Source organism: Bos indicus, chromosome 3, assembly GCF_029378745.1.
Source record: "Bos indicus isolate NIAB-ARS_2022 breed Sahiwal x Tharparkar chromosome 3, NIAB-ARS_B.indTharparkar_mat_pri_1.0, whole genome shotgun sequence".
Lineage (NCBI taxonomy): Eukaryota > Metazoa > Chordata > Mammalia > Artiodactyla > Bovidae > Bos > Bos indicus.
Window position 1 is genome coordinate 55,083,054 of NC_091762.1, and position 17,564 is coordinate 55,100,617.

Genomic DNA, 17,564 nt, shown 5'->3' on the forward strand with positions numbered 1-17,564 from the left:
TGTGCATGGACGGAGTGGCTGCCATGACTGAATGGCTTTCTCGATTCACTGTTCAGGTCAAAGAGCTCGCTTCTAAATGTGAGTCTACGCACTGTGTTGTCCTTAGAAAGATGCTGGCTAGATTAAAAATGTCACCTGAATGTAACAACATTTTGCACGATGTGATTAAAATTGTCAACCATTTAAAGTATCTACCTTTAACTCATGTCTGTTTTCCCAGCTCTGTGAGGAAACAGATGCAGAGCGCACACATCTCTTCTTATACACAAAAGTGGGATAGCTTTCTAAAGGTAGGTCCCTGACCAGAGTTTTTGAGTTAAGAGAGCCGCTCCAGAGATTCCTTTTAGAAAAACAGTCAGCACTGGCAGCACATTTCAGTGACACACAATGGGTTGTGACCCAAACTTGCTTACTTGTGTGACATATTCAACAAACTCAATCTGTCAACTTCATGGAAGAATGACAACTGTGTTCAAGTCAGCAGATAAAATGGCTGCATTCAAAGGCAAACTGTAAGTATGCGGATGATGAGTGAACACTGGGATTTTTGACATGTTTCAAACATTAGCAGAGATTTTGAAAAAGACTGAGCCAGGGCCTCTTTCTCCCAACCGGTGTATGAACACCTATCTCAGCTTTCAAAACAGTTTGAACCTCATTTCCCAAACACAAAGACCCCTAAACTGGAAAGGAAAGGATCCAAGACCCATTTGTGAATAAACCAAATGAATCAACTTTATCCGTGCTAGAACAGGATGAATTTGCATGAAATCCCAAATGACAGTGGCCTTAAAAGTATGTTTGAGACAGCTTCAAATGTCAAATACTTTCCAGATTAACGTCAAAGTGAAATATCCTGAGGTTGCCACAAAAGCACTGAAAAGCCCACTTCCATTTCAACATCCTGTCTTCATGAAACAGGCATTTTTGCAGTAACAGCAACTGAAATGAGATTACCTAGTAGACTGAAGATAAGCAACACGTTTCAGACATCACTGTCTCCCATCCCCTCAGCAGCAACCATCTGGTTGCAGGAAAACAAGCTTGGGGCTCCCTCTGATTCTCCTTTATAATATAATAGGAATAGTGTGCACATAAATACGATATGCTTGAATCATCCTGAAACCGTTCTCCCCTCCTCTGGTCTGTGGAAAAATTGTCTTCCATGAAATTGGTTCCTGGTACCTAAAAGGTTGGGGTCACTGGTATAGGTCAATCCTGGGAAGCTATAAACTCTGAATACTCTTTCTACCCACCCACATCCAAACATTTAGAAATATTGGACAAACGCATCAAAAAGCATCTAAGGCCATATAGAAATAGACACTGGTGCTGATTTCCTGTAGTTGTTAGATATAAAATTCTGATAGTTGGATATTTTCAACAGGGCACTGTCTTCTTTTTACAGGTACAAGAAGAAATGCTTGCTGAAGGATTTGAAAGGAAAGCCAGTGAATTACATGAAGAGATACTTCGACTACAAAAGGAAATCGAAAGAACTAAAGATGATAGGCTCCTAGAAAATGTAAGGCTTCTGACACAAATTGGCCTTATATTAATGGCCTCACGATCTAGATTTCTTAACCGTGTATAGATATGATGGATCTCAGGTGAGTTGTTAAATGAGCTGACAATTCCTGTTAAGCACATGAAAAAAAACTTCATGTAAGGGTGGCTAAACCTTGAAGTATATGTCACAGTAGTTTCAATCAAGAAAAGTTTAAAAATAAGAAGTTATTACCAAAGAATCAGGGCCTGATATCCAAATATATAAATAATTTTGATTGACTTGGCCAATTTAAAGAAATGCAAAATGAGTTAAAAGATAATGATTGATTCATAGCAAAGTTTTAAGCAAAGCATAAAGAGAGGGGACAGTCACCTATGATATAGACACAGAGAGAGTTTCTTTAGGCTCGATCTAACAAGCCCTCATAAATCAGCAAGGAAAGGACAACAACCACATTTTTTAAATGGGTAAACATATAAGAAGATAATTAAAATGTTTAACTTTGCTGATTATAAAAGGTATGCAAAGTATAATTAGGAGATAACTGTGTCACCTCTCAGTGGGCCAAGAAGTATAGTTTTGACAGGACACTGGCCTGGCAAGGGTTACAGGAAATTGGCAGCCTGATATTTGCTAGGAAGAGTGCAGATTGATACAGATGTATACCAAAATTTAAATGCAAATACTGTTGATCCAGCAAGTTCTCACTTAGGGATTTATGTTAAACATTTATGTACACAAGCTGAATATGGAATGTATGGTGGTACATTTATTGAAGGATTGTTGTAATTCCAAAAGACTGGAAACATCTTTAAAGTTCCCCTGTCACATGCTAGCAAGGTAAATCCTGAGACACAATTACACAAGAATGCTCTATATCACTAAAGTGAAAAGGGAAACTCTATTTGTGGCAATGTGAGAAAATCTCTAAGATGTATCATAAGTAAAAAAAAAAAAAAATTAAGATGCAGAAAGTCTGTGAGTTGCATTACTGATTTAAAACATAATCAATATATGAATATATTATCTTCTGTCTCTGGAAATACAAAATAAACTGGTATCCATAAGCAAAATAGGAATGGACCTGCATATTTGAGACAAAAAATACCTGACATATTCTTCTGTGGGTTTTATATTTTGTATGATTTATCACCTATTCACACATAAATAGAATTATTAACATTAAATAAGAAATAATAATACATGGGATGGAATAGTTCTTATGACAGGATGCAAGTGTTGAATACTGTGAGAAATCAAAAGTCAACTCCACAAGAGGAATCTACTTATTAGAGCAGGAAGCAGAAAGCACCAGATGCGTATCATACTGTTGTTGTCATTAAGGCTTTGAACTTCTAGTCCCTAAGTGATTTTTAGGTGTAAAGTCTGCTGGAATGTTATGACCTCCAAATTCCTGCTACACCTTATGAAGACAGTGTGTTCAAAAAAGAGGTTTTCTTCAATTTCAACACAACATTTAAGAATTCTTCTCAGCTGTCTAATGCTAGGCCTTGTGCTTAAAATGAACTGGGCATGGTGTCCCTTCTCTGTGCCCCCACTGTACCATGTTTCACTCAGAGCACAGTGCTGGGAGCCAGCGTGAGGAACTCCGCCCATGGCAAAGGTCATGAGGAAGGAGGCTCGGCATACCCAAAGGTGCGATCGAGCCTCAGGAGTCCCCCTGGAAATTCTCGAACATCTACCCCCAAAACCAGAGTCTGCCTACTTTACTGCTTTGTGCTCTCACCTACACCTCTGACTTTACGGGGCCTGTCCCCCACCACCTCTCTCTGAAAAAGAGTTAACTTACAGCTCCAGTTAATAAAATTCCTGGGCATGACAAGAGTGTTTCAACCTACAAACTCCTTTGGAAGTCCTCTAGCCTGCCTGAACAGGTTCTTCCGGCCACATGTGATTGTTCACAGCCTCCCAACCATGAGAGACATGAGATGTTCTAAACTGTCTAAATACAGATTCTTTGAGCAGTTAAAAGATTGATTAGAAATTGTATTGGTGAAGGGTTTTTCACTTGTTGGGCCAATGTTTGCTGCTAAGTTTCCATATCCCTACCTATTGTGTCCCTGGCAGTGTATTGATTAATATAATTGGTGTATAGGAATGTAAGTAGTAGCTTTAATGTTTGTAACCTTGGACCCTTGAGTTAATTCTTTTCTTGTTACAGCCCACCACACCTTTGCCCTATAGGAATGCAACTTTATTTAATGCTTTCGGAGGGTGGCACCTGACTTTAGAATAATCACCTTTAGAGAAAAATAAGTTTTCTGAAGAAAGGATTATAAAATGTTAACAGGCCTCTTGGCCAGACGATGTAATTCGCCTAAACTTTTGCATATGATAAGTTTGCAGGAAGAAAGCCTGGCTTACTGCTGACTCTACCCCTTCCCCCATTATCTTCTATGCACAACTTAAGGTATAAAAACTACTTTGGAAAATAAAGTGCGGGCCTTGTTCACCGAAGCTTGGTCTCCCCGTGTCGTTCTTTCTCTCACCTTCCGGCTGAATTCCCATCTGGAGAATGGAGGCTCATCAAGCCTACTAATTTTGCCTGGACTTCTAAGATCTGACTGGGGAGGCCTTAGTGTCTCCTCTCCTTCTGGAGAACGGGAGGATGCCTGCGGCCTATGTAGGTGACACAAATTCCTTATCTTGGAATTTTATTAGCTTTCCACGTAAACCAAGTTATCCAGCTTCTTTTCTCCACTGAATTTTCTCACTGAGCTATCCTTATTTAACCACTCTTTATATCTTTAATTCTATCGTATCCTGATCGCCAAAGCCATCTCCCCTTCGAAACCCCTGGATCCACCGGGGCTGTACCCCGGTAGCACAGGATTTTTATATAATTTTGACATTGAAATGACCTGTTTACATTTTATCTCCTCTACCACCTCATGTGGAGAAGGCAATGGCACCCCATTCCAGCACTCTTGCCTGGAAAATCCCATGGACGGAGGAGCATGGTGGGCCACAGTCCATGGGGTCGCTAAGAGTCGGACACAACTGAGCGACTTCACTTTCACTTTTCATTTTTCACTTTCATGCACTGGAGAAGGAAATGACAACCCACTCCAGTGTTCTTGCCTGGAGAATCCCAGGGACGGCGGAGCCTCCTGGGCTGCCGTCTATGGGGTCACACAGAGTCGGACACGACTGAAGCGACTTAGCAGCTATCACCTCATGATCCTGTCTACTAGATAATCTTCATTGTATACTTAGCTCCCACCACAAAGACCACCACTGAGGCTTCAGGTGTTGAAACAGTAAACATGAATAAATACATAAGCTTCCACCCATCACGGGCCCAAATTGTCACTTCCTTACTACATTAATTGCTGCTTAGTGTTCTCAAAATAAAGGGCACAATTTTAGGAAATGGTACTGAAAGAATTCAGGCAGAAAGTACACACACACCCATCTGAACCTGCCACTTTTCTCTGGGACAGACTGCATAACACATGTGCTCTGAGTTCCTCCAGTTTCTCTCCCAGGAGACTTGCCCAGCAATGAAGCCACCACATTTGGCTCACAGAACAATGATATTGTTTAAAATAGCAAACAAAAGAGTCAGTAATTGGCAAAATTCATATTGTCACCATAACTGTTACCAGTTCAAGGAATGTCTATTGAAATAAAACTGTGCTTTTGATGTGAGGAGGATCCATTTCTCACTGAACATGCCACCCACATGCTGACAAACTACAGAGTCTATAGGATGACTGCTTTCTGAAGGGTTCAGGGTTAATGCTCAATTGCCACTTCTCTGACCAAAGTCTCTGGAATAAGTCCTTCAGCTGGTCCAGTCCCCAAAGACCCTCTGGTGTCATCAGAGGAATATCTTGAACACCGGAAGTCTGGATGGTGTGGTAAAGGGGGTGAGGGGGCAGTGAGGAGTTCTGTTTCCCCATCAAATCTTCCTGACACACGTCACAAGTAATGCAAACAAGAAAGAGGCACATGCATTTGTGCCATGAAGCGATTGTGGCTTAGAGAAAGAAAGGGGTCAGGAGTGAGGGAAAGGACTATTAAAGGAGAGAGAAAGGAACCTGCACTGCTCTGATGTTCAGTCCCAAGTGGTCGTCTGTTGGAATAAAGTTACACATATCTTAAGGCTCCAGGCCTCTTCCAGACGTTATAATTAATAAATATTTGTTAAATTACTGATGGAATCAAAGTTCTACACAAGTACTTGATGAACAATTCTGCAGGAAGACAGCAAGGCAACCGTTTTTTCACACAGTATTTAGTACAGGAAGACTGAGCTTCTCTGGACATTACTACATCCCTTTCCCTTTCTCCTTAGACTTGTGTATGGTGTGCTCACGAGGGTCTCTTGCCTGTTGACGGTATTACACAGGCCTCACAGAATGTATTTATTAAGGAAATTCTTTAGTGTTACAGATGAATTGTCAGAACTCATTAGAAATGCAAATAGAAAATCCAACTTTTTGAGACCCTATGGGCTGTAGTCTGCCACACTCCTCTGTCCATGGAGTTCTCCAGGCAAGAGTACTGGACAAAAACTTAGTGACTGAATAACAACAACAGTGCTTTTATTCCGCTTCCAAGAAAACAAGGTCTGCAAAGACACATATATGCCCTGAACTTGTTCAGTTCAGTTCAGTCGCTCAGTCGTGTCCCACTCTTTGCGACCCCATGAATCGCAGCACGCCAGGCCTCCCTGTCCATCCATCACCAACTCCCGGAGTTCACTCAGACTCACGTCCTTCGAGTCGGTGATGCCATCCAGCCATGTCATCCTGTTGTTCCCTTTTCCTCCTGCCCCAAATCCCTCCCAGCATCAGAGTCTTTTCCAATGAGTCAACTCTTCGCATGAGGTGGCCAAAGTACTGGAGTTTCAGCTTTAGCATCATTCCTTCCAAAGAACACCCAGGGCTGATCTCCTTTAGAATGGACTGGTTGTATCTCCTTGGAAGTCCAAGGGACTCTCAAGAGTCTTCTCCAACACCACAGTTCAAAAGCATCAATTCTTCAGCGCTCAGCCTTCTTCACAGTCCAACTCTCACATCCATACATGACCACTGGAAAAACCATAGCCTTGACTAGATGGACCTTTGTTGGCAATGTAATGTCTCTGCTTTTGTTGGCAATGTAATGTCTCTGCTTTTCAATATGCTATCTAGGTTGATCATAAATTTTCTTCCAAGGAGTAAGCGTCTTTTAATTTCATGGCTGCAGTCACCATCTGCAGTGATTTTGGAGCCCCCCAAAATAAAGTCTGACACTGTTTCCACTGTTTCCCCATCTATTTCCCATGAAGTGATGGGACCGGATGCCATGATCTTAGTTTTCTGAATATATGTATTACATATATGTATTATATGTAACATATTACAGTTGTATTTCTATGTAATACATAATATGTATTATGTATTACATGTATTACATAGAAATACAACTGTAATTATATGTATTATATGTATTACATATAAATACAACTGTAATATGTAATACAATTACATTGTATAATACAAATAAAATTAGGTTATAATACAATTATGATATGACTGTTGGCTCCAATATTCTTAAAAGGTAGTGGAGATGAGTGAGAAGGTAACCATTCCCAGTGAATTACATGTGGATCCCAAAAATTCAGAACAACGGACAACACAGAATGAGACTAACTGTGGATGAATGCACAGACACCTGGGGCTTTCGGTTTGTATTAGATCCTGCTTTCTGTTTCTGTATAGCTCTAATAGACACCTTCCCCCGAAACTCCTACCCAACTATTTCAAAGTCTGCAGACTTTGATCATGTAAACTCTCTGACACTTCAAAAATGGTAAAAAGAACCTTAAGCCAGAAATAACTTTTTCCTTTAAAAATTAGATCTAAAGAGAGATTAGCTTGAACGCTATCAGTTATCCCTTTACCACGTGTTGCAGATACACTGAGGCTGAACTTCCTCAGGTGATACACCTCCACTCCAGCTTGCAAGCAGAGTGACATACTTATTAGCCAAATAAGCAATCAAGCTCTATCACCTTACAATTTTATAGTCCTGAATGCCTATTCTTTTATCTTGTTTATTTCTGTGCTCAGCAACATCCAAGGTGCTTTTAGTTTTGCCTCGTTTTTATAAACATTTTGCCTCAATGGTTACTCTTTCCAATTCTAAAGCTCCCCAAGCCTAGGAACTTTATCCCCCAAAGAACTAGTACTTCTTTGTGCCCACATTTTCCATGTGAAGAACTGCACTCATATTTCTGAACTGCAAGTACTTCATGTTCGAGCTGTTTATAATGCTGGTCCATCCACACCCTGTGGTCTGGCACTAAACTCTGAGGATGTGGAAATGAGATTCTTCCTCTCAGATGTTTCACTGGACACAAGGTTTAATGTTCAGTTCAGTTCAGTTCAGTCACTCAGTCATGTCTGACTCTTTGCAACCCCATGGACTGCAACATGCCAGGCCTCCCTGTCCATCACCAACTCCCGGAGCTTACTCAAATTCATGTCCATTGAGTTGGCAATGCCATTCAACCATCTCATCCTTGGTTTCCCACTTCTCCTCCTGCCATCAATCATTCCCAGCATCAGGGTCTTTTCAAATGAGTCAGTTCTTCGCATCAGGTGGCCAAAGTACTGGAGTTTCAGCTTCAGCATCAGTCCTTCCAATGAATATTCAGGACTGATTTCCTTACTAGGTGACAAAGAAGCACAACTTCTAAAACAAGATGCAAGACCACTTTTTCTGGAGTTAAATAAATAGCAACTATAAAAATCTTCAGTTAAATCATCTCATTGACTGCCTTCCATTTACGAACACATTTTACTCATTCTTCCTTTCCTAATACTTTATACTTTTGTGAATTAAAGTTAAGGGACATAACTTTTAAAGTATTTTTCCTGAAGCAATTACAAACCATGGAAACTGAAAGACTCCAAATTTATTTGTGAGTAGTAATATATATCATGTTTATAACATACATCATGTTGCAGAGCCAAACATATCTAAATGGCATTACAATTTTCATTCTGAACCATACATCTTTATTCCTTCGCTAACAACAACAAAAAGTTAATGAAAACAAAAAGTTAATGAAGAAATCTCTCAGGAGATCAAGAGAGCCCAAAAAAGACAAAGAGTGAGAGAGAAAAAGAGAAAATTTTCTTGGATACAGGTAACTGAGAAAAGATTAGCTTTATCTGGTTTTAGGTCACATGCCCAATCTCCCTCTGAATCAATCTCAGTGACTTGGGCTTATGGGGCCATAGTAATCTTCCCAGCTTGGGTTCAAGTCTTGAATATACTAAGTGTGATCTCAGAATTCAAGAAAAATCTGTCCCTGATATCGTCACATACACCTTTACAGTTATAACACACTCTGCAGCTCCAAATATCGTATCATTCTATTTTACAAAATAAGCGTATGGTAATCTAAGGATATTATACTTTTCTAGTTGCCTTTGCAGCTAGAGAAGTCTGCATAGGGAATTTGTGCAACTGCCCTTGCTCTTGGGGAGGCTTGGGTGTAGAATTTTGAGACTATACTCTGCATGTCCTTCCTTTCCCTCACTGCCATCTGAAATACAGATGGGATAGCCAAACCCTGATTCATAGGGTTAAAAACCTGTAACAGAAACTGGTACCTAAGGGAAATTCTTGAGCTCCTTTTACAGAACAGCAGATAAGGGAAGAGCTTGTTTGAAAACTCCTTCCTCTTGTAACACAACAAACTTGGCTGAAACCAGGGAAACCAATATAGCTCATCAGAGTCTGCTCAGAAGAGATCTGCTTGTCCCATGACCTACTGTCATCACAGCCCCTGCAGCCTTACTGGGTTGCCTCTGTCAACTATTAATGCGCACTTGCCAAGAGCACTGCCAACAAATGAACTATAATAAGGGCATTTGCCATCTGCCTCTGAGGAGATTGAACCCTGTGCTGCTGCAGCTGTTGACCTTCAACAATCCCTGAGGAAGTTCAGGGTGGAATGAGGTACTCTGTGCTCCAGGGAATCTGATGGGACAGGTCTTTATATAGTTGGATATTTGGGGGAAACAGATTTTATGATACCAATCCCTGCATCTCCTCATATCTAAAGTGAAAGTGAAAGTCGCTCAGTCGTGTCTGACTCTTTGCGACCCCATGGACTATACAGCTCATGAAATTCTTCAGGCCACAATACTGGAGTGGGTAGCCTTTCTCTTCTCCAGGGGATCTTCCCAACCCAAGGATTGAACCCAGGTCTCACGCCTTGCAGGTGGATTCTTTACCAGTTGAGCCACCAGGTAAGCCCGAGCATACTGGAGTGGGTAGACTATCCCTTCACCAGCAGATCTTCCCGACCCAGGAATCGAATCAGGGTCTCCTGCATTGCAGGTGGATTCTTTACCCACTGAGCTATCAGGGAAGAGCCCCTTCATATCTAGAAAAGCACTAAATCCATTCATGGTGACATCATATCCTCGTGACTAGGAGAAAAACTCTTGTAAAGTAAACACTTGATTGCATTGAACTCCCCATTCACCAAAACCTTATATATTGAACATCCCCCACTACTTCTTTGGAGCAGTCTCTCAGAGCTACCTGAGGTGCTGCCTACTGGGCTACAGTCCTCATTTTGTCCCAAATAAGACTTAACTCACAACTCTCAAATTGTGCATCTTTTTTAGTTGATACCTCACAAATAAACTCTCTGCTGCAAACCTGGGGTCTCAGTGTTTTGGCTTGCAGCTCCTTGGGCAAAAGAACCTGGTTCCCTAACAGCAGCAGTCAAACTTTTAACTTGCAGGTTAGTACAATGCCTTAAATGATACAGAAAAGAATGGAAAGGATGAATCAAGCCTTAACCTCCAAATCTGGATCCACGCTAGTAAAAGAAAAGAGGAAAACTCTAACAAAATAATAGTGAAGCTCAAGAGGGAGGGGATATACACATAATTATGGCTGATTTGTGGTGGTGTACGGCAGAAATCAAGACAACATTGTGAAGCAATTATTCTCCAATTAAAAAATTAGGAAAAATAGTGACTATGGGCTATAAAATTAAGGATTTTGTACACACACATATTTCTTTTACTAATGGAAAAAAAAATCACTGGGGTGACCCAAAGGGATGGTATGGGGAGGGAGGTGAGAGGGGGGTTCAGGATGGGGAACATGTATATACCCTTGGCAGATTCATGTTGATGTATGGCAAAACCAATACAATATTGTAAAGTAATTAGCCTCCAATTAAAATAAATACATTTATATTAAAAAATCACTGAGTTAAAAAGAAGAAACACTTTAGAAAGGAAAAAATGAAACATTTTTCAAGTGGAAAAAAATTTATAAACAAATCCCGCTCTCACAAAAACACCCCTGAGAGACAGACTGTTAAACACTCATCTGCACATTACTTGGGCCACGTTCAAGCCACTTGTGTAGGAGGGACAAATGCTTACCCAGCCAGGCATGGAGGAACAATCATCCCCTGTCTTTCTCACAATTCATCCAGATTCCTACCTCTGGGTTTTTTTTTTTTTTTTTAATCCATGTTCTTTCAATTTTGATTTCTTTTCTCGTAATCCCCATCAATACCTGAATGGCCTTTAATGACTTGCTTTCTTTTCAGCTTCTGAATATAAGAGTCAGGTTTCAAGAGGAGCGAGACACAGGAGGAGCCCTAGGGACAAGCCAGGGCAGCTGACTTGACCCCTAGCTGCAGCTCCAGGTAAGTTTGCTCTTAATTTGACCTTCCGAGCACACTTCCATTGAGTCAGTTCAATTCAGTCATGTCGGACTATTTGCGACCCCATGAATTGCAGCATGCCAGGCCTCCCTGTCCATCACCAACTCCCAAAGTTCACTCAAACTCACGTCCATTGAGTCGGTGATGCCATCCAGCCTTCTCATCCTCTGTCGTCCCCTTTTCCTCCTGCCCCAAATCCCTCCCAGCATCAGAGTCTTTTCCAATGAGTCAACTTTTCGCATGAGGTGGCCAAAGTACTGGAGTTTCAGCTTTAGCATCATTCCTTCCAAAGAACACCCAGGGCTGATCTCCTTTAGAATGGACTGGTTGGATCTCCTTGCAGTCCAAGGTACTCTCAAGAGTCTTCTCCAACACCACAGTTCAAAAGCATCAATTCTTCAGAGCTCAGCTTTCTTCACAGTCCAACTCTCACATCCATACATGACTACTGGAAAAACCATTCCATTAAATAACAATAAATCCCCTTTCTCAGGCCCCACGCTGCAGGTAGGTCTGACCCAGGCTCCTATCAAATTACCGCTTATTCTCTGGGTCCTGGGACATGTGACAAGTAGTGTGCACCCTGTAAGAGCTGGGATTCTTATTTCCCCAAGCTCTCTGGGACTGCTGAAAGTCAGCCTCACTGGCCTTCACAGCAAAGTTCTTGAGGATTGTCTTCAAGGTGCTAGATCCATGGCTGTGGTGGAGGGGTGGTGGTGATACAGACCTAGGAATTCTCACTCCTTGGAAAACGTTTAGGGTTATAATTATCCTCTCAATCATGACTAGCCCACATGGGGCTGTGGAATTTGACTGTACTGAGACTTCACTACTCCTACTCATCTCACTGTGGTTCCTCCTTTATATCACCATTCATAGGAGATCTCTGCTGATAGCTTCCATGTTTTTCACCAATGGTTGTTTTGCAAACAGACTTTGAGGGTGAACTCAGGATCCTTCCACTCCACTATATTGCCTAGACAATGATCTTAGTCCTCAGAATAATGAATTGGGTACTGCTGTCATGCCATAACAAAATTGAGAACTATGATGTACAGAGAAATTATGAATTTGCTTAAGACAACACAGCCAGCAAGTGGTTTACTGGTGGGGTAGCTTTGAGTTCTTGGCAGCCATTCAGAACTCAGAGTATAGCTTAGGAAATCTTCCAGGAAGATGAGGTAGAAAGGACAAGTTGAAGTATGCATAAACGATACCCTAATAAAGGAACAGTAGATGAGCATTAGTCAAGAGAAAAAGAACATGCAGATATGGCAGATGTGAACAACGGATGGTGGGGCTTTGTAGACCTGTACAGAATTCTAGGGTCTGTAACCATTTGGGGAGCCTACAAAGGATGGAGAATTTACAGGATCTAGTCTGTAGGTTTACTGAACAACAATTTCCACAGCAAGACACTACATCTTTGCTGCCTGATAAGTCTTTGTTCCTTGTTGTTTCCTCAGGCCAACGAGGTCCTCCAGAGCTTCCTGCAGTCACAGGGAAGAGCAGACTAAGCCATCCTACAGGCAGACCAGGCCCTCACAGATGGGGACAAGGCCATGGCAGGTACAGGAAGGACTGAGCTCTCAAAGGGGAAGGTGGTTCCTGTGCTGCCCTTTGGCAAATGTGGGAACAAACACGTCCTGACACCAGACCTTCCTCTTCTTCCATGGAACCTCTCTGCCACGTGTGGAAATAAACGAGGGAGTTTGGGTTATATGTACATCCAATCAGTGCTTCTACATCATGGGCTGAAACATGTTGTCTGATGTGGTAGCAGGAACAGTCAGACTCCTTCCCACAATATTAAAGCCACTTTATCTCTGAGCAAGGGAGGTGACAGCTCAGCATAACTCTTCCCTCTTTAAAACTCTTGTAAAAGAGCTGAGTGTGCCAAAAAGGATACAGCTAAGAGGGAACATGGAGAAGGCAATGGCAACCCACTCCAGTACTCTTGCCTGGAAAATCCCATGGACGAAGGAGCCTGGTGGGCTGCAGTCCATGGGGTCGCTAAGAGTTGGACACGACTGAGTGACTTCACTCTCACTTTTCACTTTCCTGCATTGGAGGAGGAGATGGCAACCCACTCCAGTGTTCTTGCCTGGAGAATCCCAGGGACGGGGGAGCCTCATGGGCTGGCGTCTTTGGGGTCACACAGAGTCGGACACGACTGAAGTGACTTAGCAGCAGGAGGGAACAAGAGATGCTAAGAGAGAAACAGAATGAGAAGGAACAAAAAATGGAGGCACAAGAGAGAAGCTTCAAAGAAAACTTCACCCAACTGTAAAAGAAGATGGATAGGGAAAGAGAAACCCTTCTGAGAGAGCAGGAAACGATGCTGGAGCACAAGCCAAAGGTAAGTCTAGACGGGCCTGGGCTGGACCTGATGGGGAACCCCTAACTCCTCAGGGATAAAGGGAGAGGAATTTGACCTTAAATCAGATCCCGGAGGGAAAGACAAAAACGTAGGATTCACTGTAACATCAAAGAGATGTGAATCTTGCTGAAGGTTTACCTCTGAAAGACTCAGCACCTTCTGTAGTGTTAGTGTTTGAATGGGACCAATAACATGGCCCAGGCTCCTGGGCTGCTGTTCATGGTGATTACAGCATCACATTTGTTCCCAAGTGAATAGGACCTTAGTCTTAGAGTCCTTAGAATTTGGGGGACAACCATCAGAGACCTGGAATAGTTCCATCTGCTTTTGAAGGTATCAGATTGTGCCAGTATGAAATACAGGATACTAAACTGTAAAACTTACTACATTTGTTTCCACATCTGCCTGATTCATTTTACACACCTAGAGTAAACGCTTTCTTTGTCTGTCTGGAATTTGATGGACAGAGTTCTAAAGCAAGTCAGGAGTACCATTTTGGTGACATATGTATGGTCATTCTACCTCAGTGAAACTGACAAATATTTAGAATTCACTCACATATTCTCCCAAAGTGTATTCTTAGGGCTGGAACCCCTTCTTGGGGTAGTTTTCAGGCATGACCTAGGCCCAAGTCTTCTGTGCCCAGAAAGATGGTCTTGAGGGAACATGGGAAGCTCCAAATCCTGGATATTCTCTCTTCCCTGGTACAAATGTTTGCAAATATTAGACTAATATCAAAAAGCATCTAAGGTATTAGAGAAATAGATGCACATGCATATCACCTGTAGCTGTTTGGTACAGAATGCTAATCTGGGGCATTTTCAAAAGAGGAATCTCCTGTTTTACAGATGCAAAAAGAAATACTTACAGAAGGATTTCAAAAGGAAGCTGAGGAGCTAACTAAAGAGATAGATTAGCTAAAAGAAGATATTGAAACAACTGAAAATAAGCCCTTCATTTCAAATGTCCTTGATATGGCTGCTGCTGCTGCTAAGTCACTTCAGTCCTGTCCGACTCTGTGCGACCCCATAGACAGCAGCCCACCAGGCTCCCAGGCTAGCATGACATTAATTGCAATATTCGCTGGGGCTTATAAATCACTTTGTGTGGGACTAAAACTTCTCAGTGATCGTATGAAAGGGGCTGAGAAACCCTACTAAGTATATTTTGAAAGGCTTCTTATGTTTTAGTAGTGTAACACTACAGTTCATTTTAAAATATGTTTATCATTATAGTTTTATTCAGGAGGAGCTTACAAATAAAAACTGACTACCAAAAATTTAAAGTTATTACAAAAGTGAGTACCAGGGCCTCACATGCAAAAAAAAAATTTTTTTTATTAAATTAGTTAATTTTAATAAATGGAAAACAACTTGTAAGATAATGATTAATTCTAGAAAAGTGTTAAGAAAAGCAAGAAACAAATGAGAAGAGGAAGAACATTTGCAGTCTATAATACAGTCATGGAGATCAGTTCTTTAAGTTATAATGATCCCTTAGAAATCAGTGAGGAAAAAGCAACAGAGACATTTTTAAATGGGCAGAAATATACAAGAGAAATTGTGTTAAACTTTACTGATTATAAATGATGTACAAGGTAAAATTAAGAGGGACCTCTGTCACCTCCCAGATGGTCCAGAAAGAAAAGTTTGGACAAGGCAAGGGTACCAGGCTGGCAAGGGTACCAGGAAATGGGGTCTCTGATAAATGCTAGGGAGAGTGAAAATTGGTGCAAATATGTACCAAAGATTTAAATGCAAATATTGCTGATACAGAAGTCCACGTTTAGCAATTTATCTTGCAGGTTTATTTACCCAAATTGAAAATGACGTATGTAGCAGTATATTTGCTGCAGGATTGTTGTAATTCCAGAAGAGGAAACAACTTTAAAGTCCATCTGTCATACAGTAGTGAGATAAATCCTGAGACGCACTTACACAGGAATACTCTACAGTCACTGAAGTGAAAGAGAAACTCTATTTGTGCTAACATGAGAAAACCTCAAGATGCAGAAAGTGTGTATAGTTATATTACTGAATGGAAAAATAATGAATATGTGCATATATTATCATCTATCTTTGGAAAATACAGAAGAAATTGGTATCCATGAGCACAATAGGAATGGACCTGCATATTTGATGTGAGACATGAGAGGATAACCAACTTTGCATGACACATTCCTCTGTGACTTTTATACTTTGCAGAAATTCTTACTTATTGAAACATAAATATAGTTATTAAAATTAAAAACAGAAGCTTAACACACAGATTGGAAAAGAGACTTCTCTTCAAGAATATGGGAAACAGCTTCTTAAGGAAGCAGGACTAGGAAGAAAGTGTCAAGTAGAGTCCTTTGGTCTCCTCAGGCTCAGATTTTTTTTCTGCTAATTGTGTGAGCATTGAGTGTAACACAGGCAAGAACATTTAAACAACCAATCTGCAGTCTGGGGAAGCCCTGCTCTATGAAGCAAACACCTGGTCCATGGTTACCAGTTATGGCAGGTCCTCTGGTCTTAAAGTTCTATCAAGGGCTGGTCTTCTCTGGGATGTGGTTAATAAGAGCAGTAGAAGGGAGCCTTGGAACAGCACAGCTGGCAGGAGCCATGGCCCCTCCCTACCTTATGTACTGTTCGTGCAAGAGGATTGGGACCTGCTCAGTTTTCCCAATATATCACATGTCTTGAGCAACACTGATTTCATTATTACTATTGGCTCTTATGCCCCTTAACAGACTCTTTTTCTTAATTCAGAAAAGACTTCCTGTACAAAAATCACCTTTTCTAAAATGTTATATTCTAGATTTGGTCAATTCACATTCTATTAACCACCCTATGGGTATTAATTGAAGTCAGCATATAAACATACACAGCACACTATTATTTGAAATATTTTAATGTTAATTACCATATGGAGGAAATACCTTTTTCAGTTACAATCTGCCATTGACTTGAATATTTGTCTCTTACTTGCTCACTAGAATCAAACATCATTATTATACCTGAAGCTTCATTACTTGCCCCTGGCTTCTGTCCAAACCAAAAGGACAAATAAAATCCCTCATTGAAGCCTCCTTTTTATGTAAGCAATTTTATTAAGATAATTCATCCATGTACATTGGACACGCTGTACAACAGGTATTGTGTGATGTCATTAATACTTACCTAGAAAATATATGAAAGTACCCATCATCTAGCAGAAAATTTTCTTTTGAAATAAATGATTTCTCTTTTTCAAAGGAAAAGCACTTTCCAGTTGGGTGTGTTCTATGATTCTACTATGATTATAAAGGAATTCAAAATCATTGAAAAATATTCACTATTGACACAAAAGTATAAAAATAATAAACTACAATTCTAACAGTGAGCTAGAAATGCTGGTTATAATGGAATACATAATTTTCAAGATTCTCAGGTGTTTATTATTTATGTATAAATGTTTTCATAAAAGAACAGTTTTGTACCTATTATGAATTGAGTTATTCACAATCAACATGCCAAAATTTCTCTATAGAGAGTAACCTTGGTCATCTGAAAAGAGGTGTGAAATGTAGGGGGAAATTCCATTCCTTCATATTACTGGTGAATTAAAACTCTTAAAGAAATTCCTCTTCATAACAATTTAAAAAGAGGACATTTTTATATCATTGAATAAGCAGGCCTAGTACATGCATGGGGTTCCCTCATGGCTCAAACAGTAAACAATCTGCTTCCAATGACAGAGACCTGGGTTCAATCCCTGGGTCGGGAAGATCCCCTGGAGAAGGGCATGGCAACCCACTCCAGTATCCGTGCCTGGAGAATCCCAAGGACTGAGGAGCCTGGTGGGCCACAGTCCATGGGGTTGCAAGGAGTCAGACACAACTAAGCAAATAACACTAGAACATGCATATAGGTAGACTGTAATCAGATGGTAAAGAATCTGCCCACAATACAGGAGACCTGGATTAGATCTCT

At 40.9% G+C, this 17,564-nt stretch overlaps 1 protein-coding gene across 4 annotated transcripts in view; it reads left to right on the top strand.

Annotated features, from left to right (window-relative positions):
* The window catches only part of LOC139176039 (guanylate-binding protein 4-like), a 67,713-nt gene extending 63,725 nt beyond the window's left edge, over window positions 1-3,988 (top strand). For 3 of the 4 annotated variants that reach the window (XM_070780101.1, XM_070780103.1, XM_070780113.1), the window contains one exon: window positions 1,409-3,988. In XM_070780101.1, coding sequence (XP_070636202.1) covers window positions 1,409-1,594 — 186 coding nt within the window. In that variant the 3' untranslated portion in view covers window positions 1,595-3,988. Of the gene's footprint in view, window positions 1-220; window positions 291-1,408 lie in introns of all 4 variants that reach the window. The other variant, XM_070780106.1, reaches the window with a different exon arrangement.
* The last annotated feature ends 13,576 nt before the right edge of the window (window positions 3,989-17,564 follow it).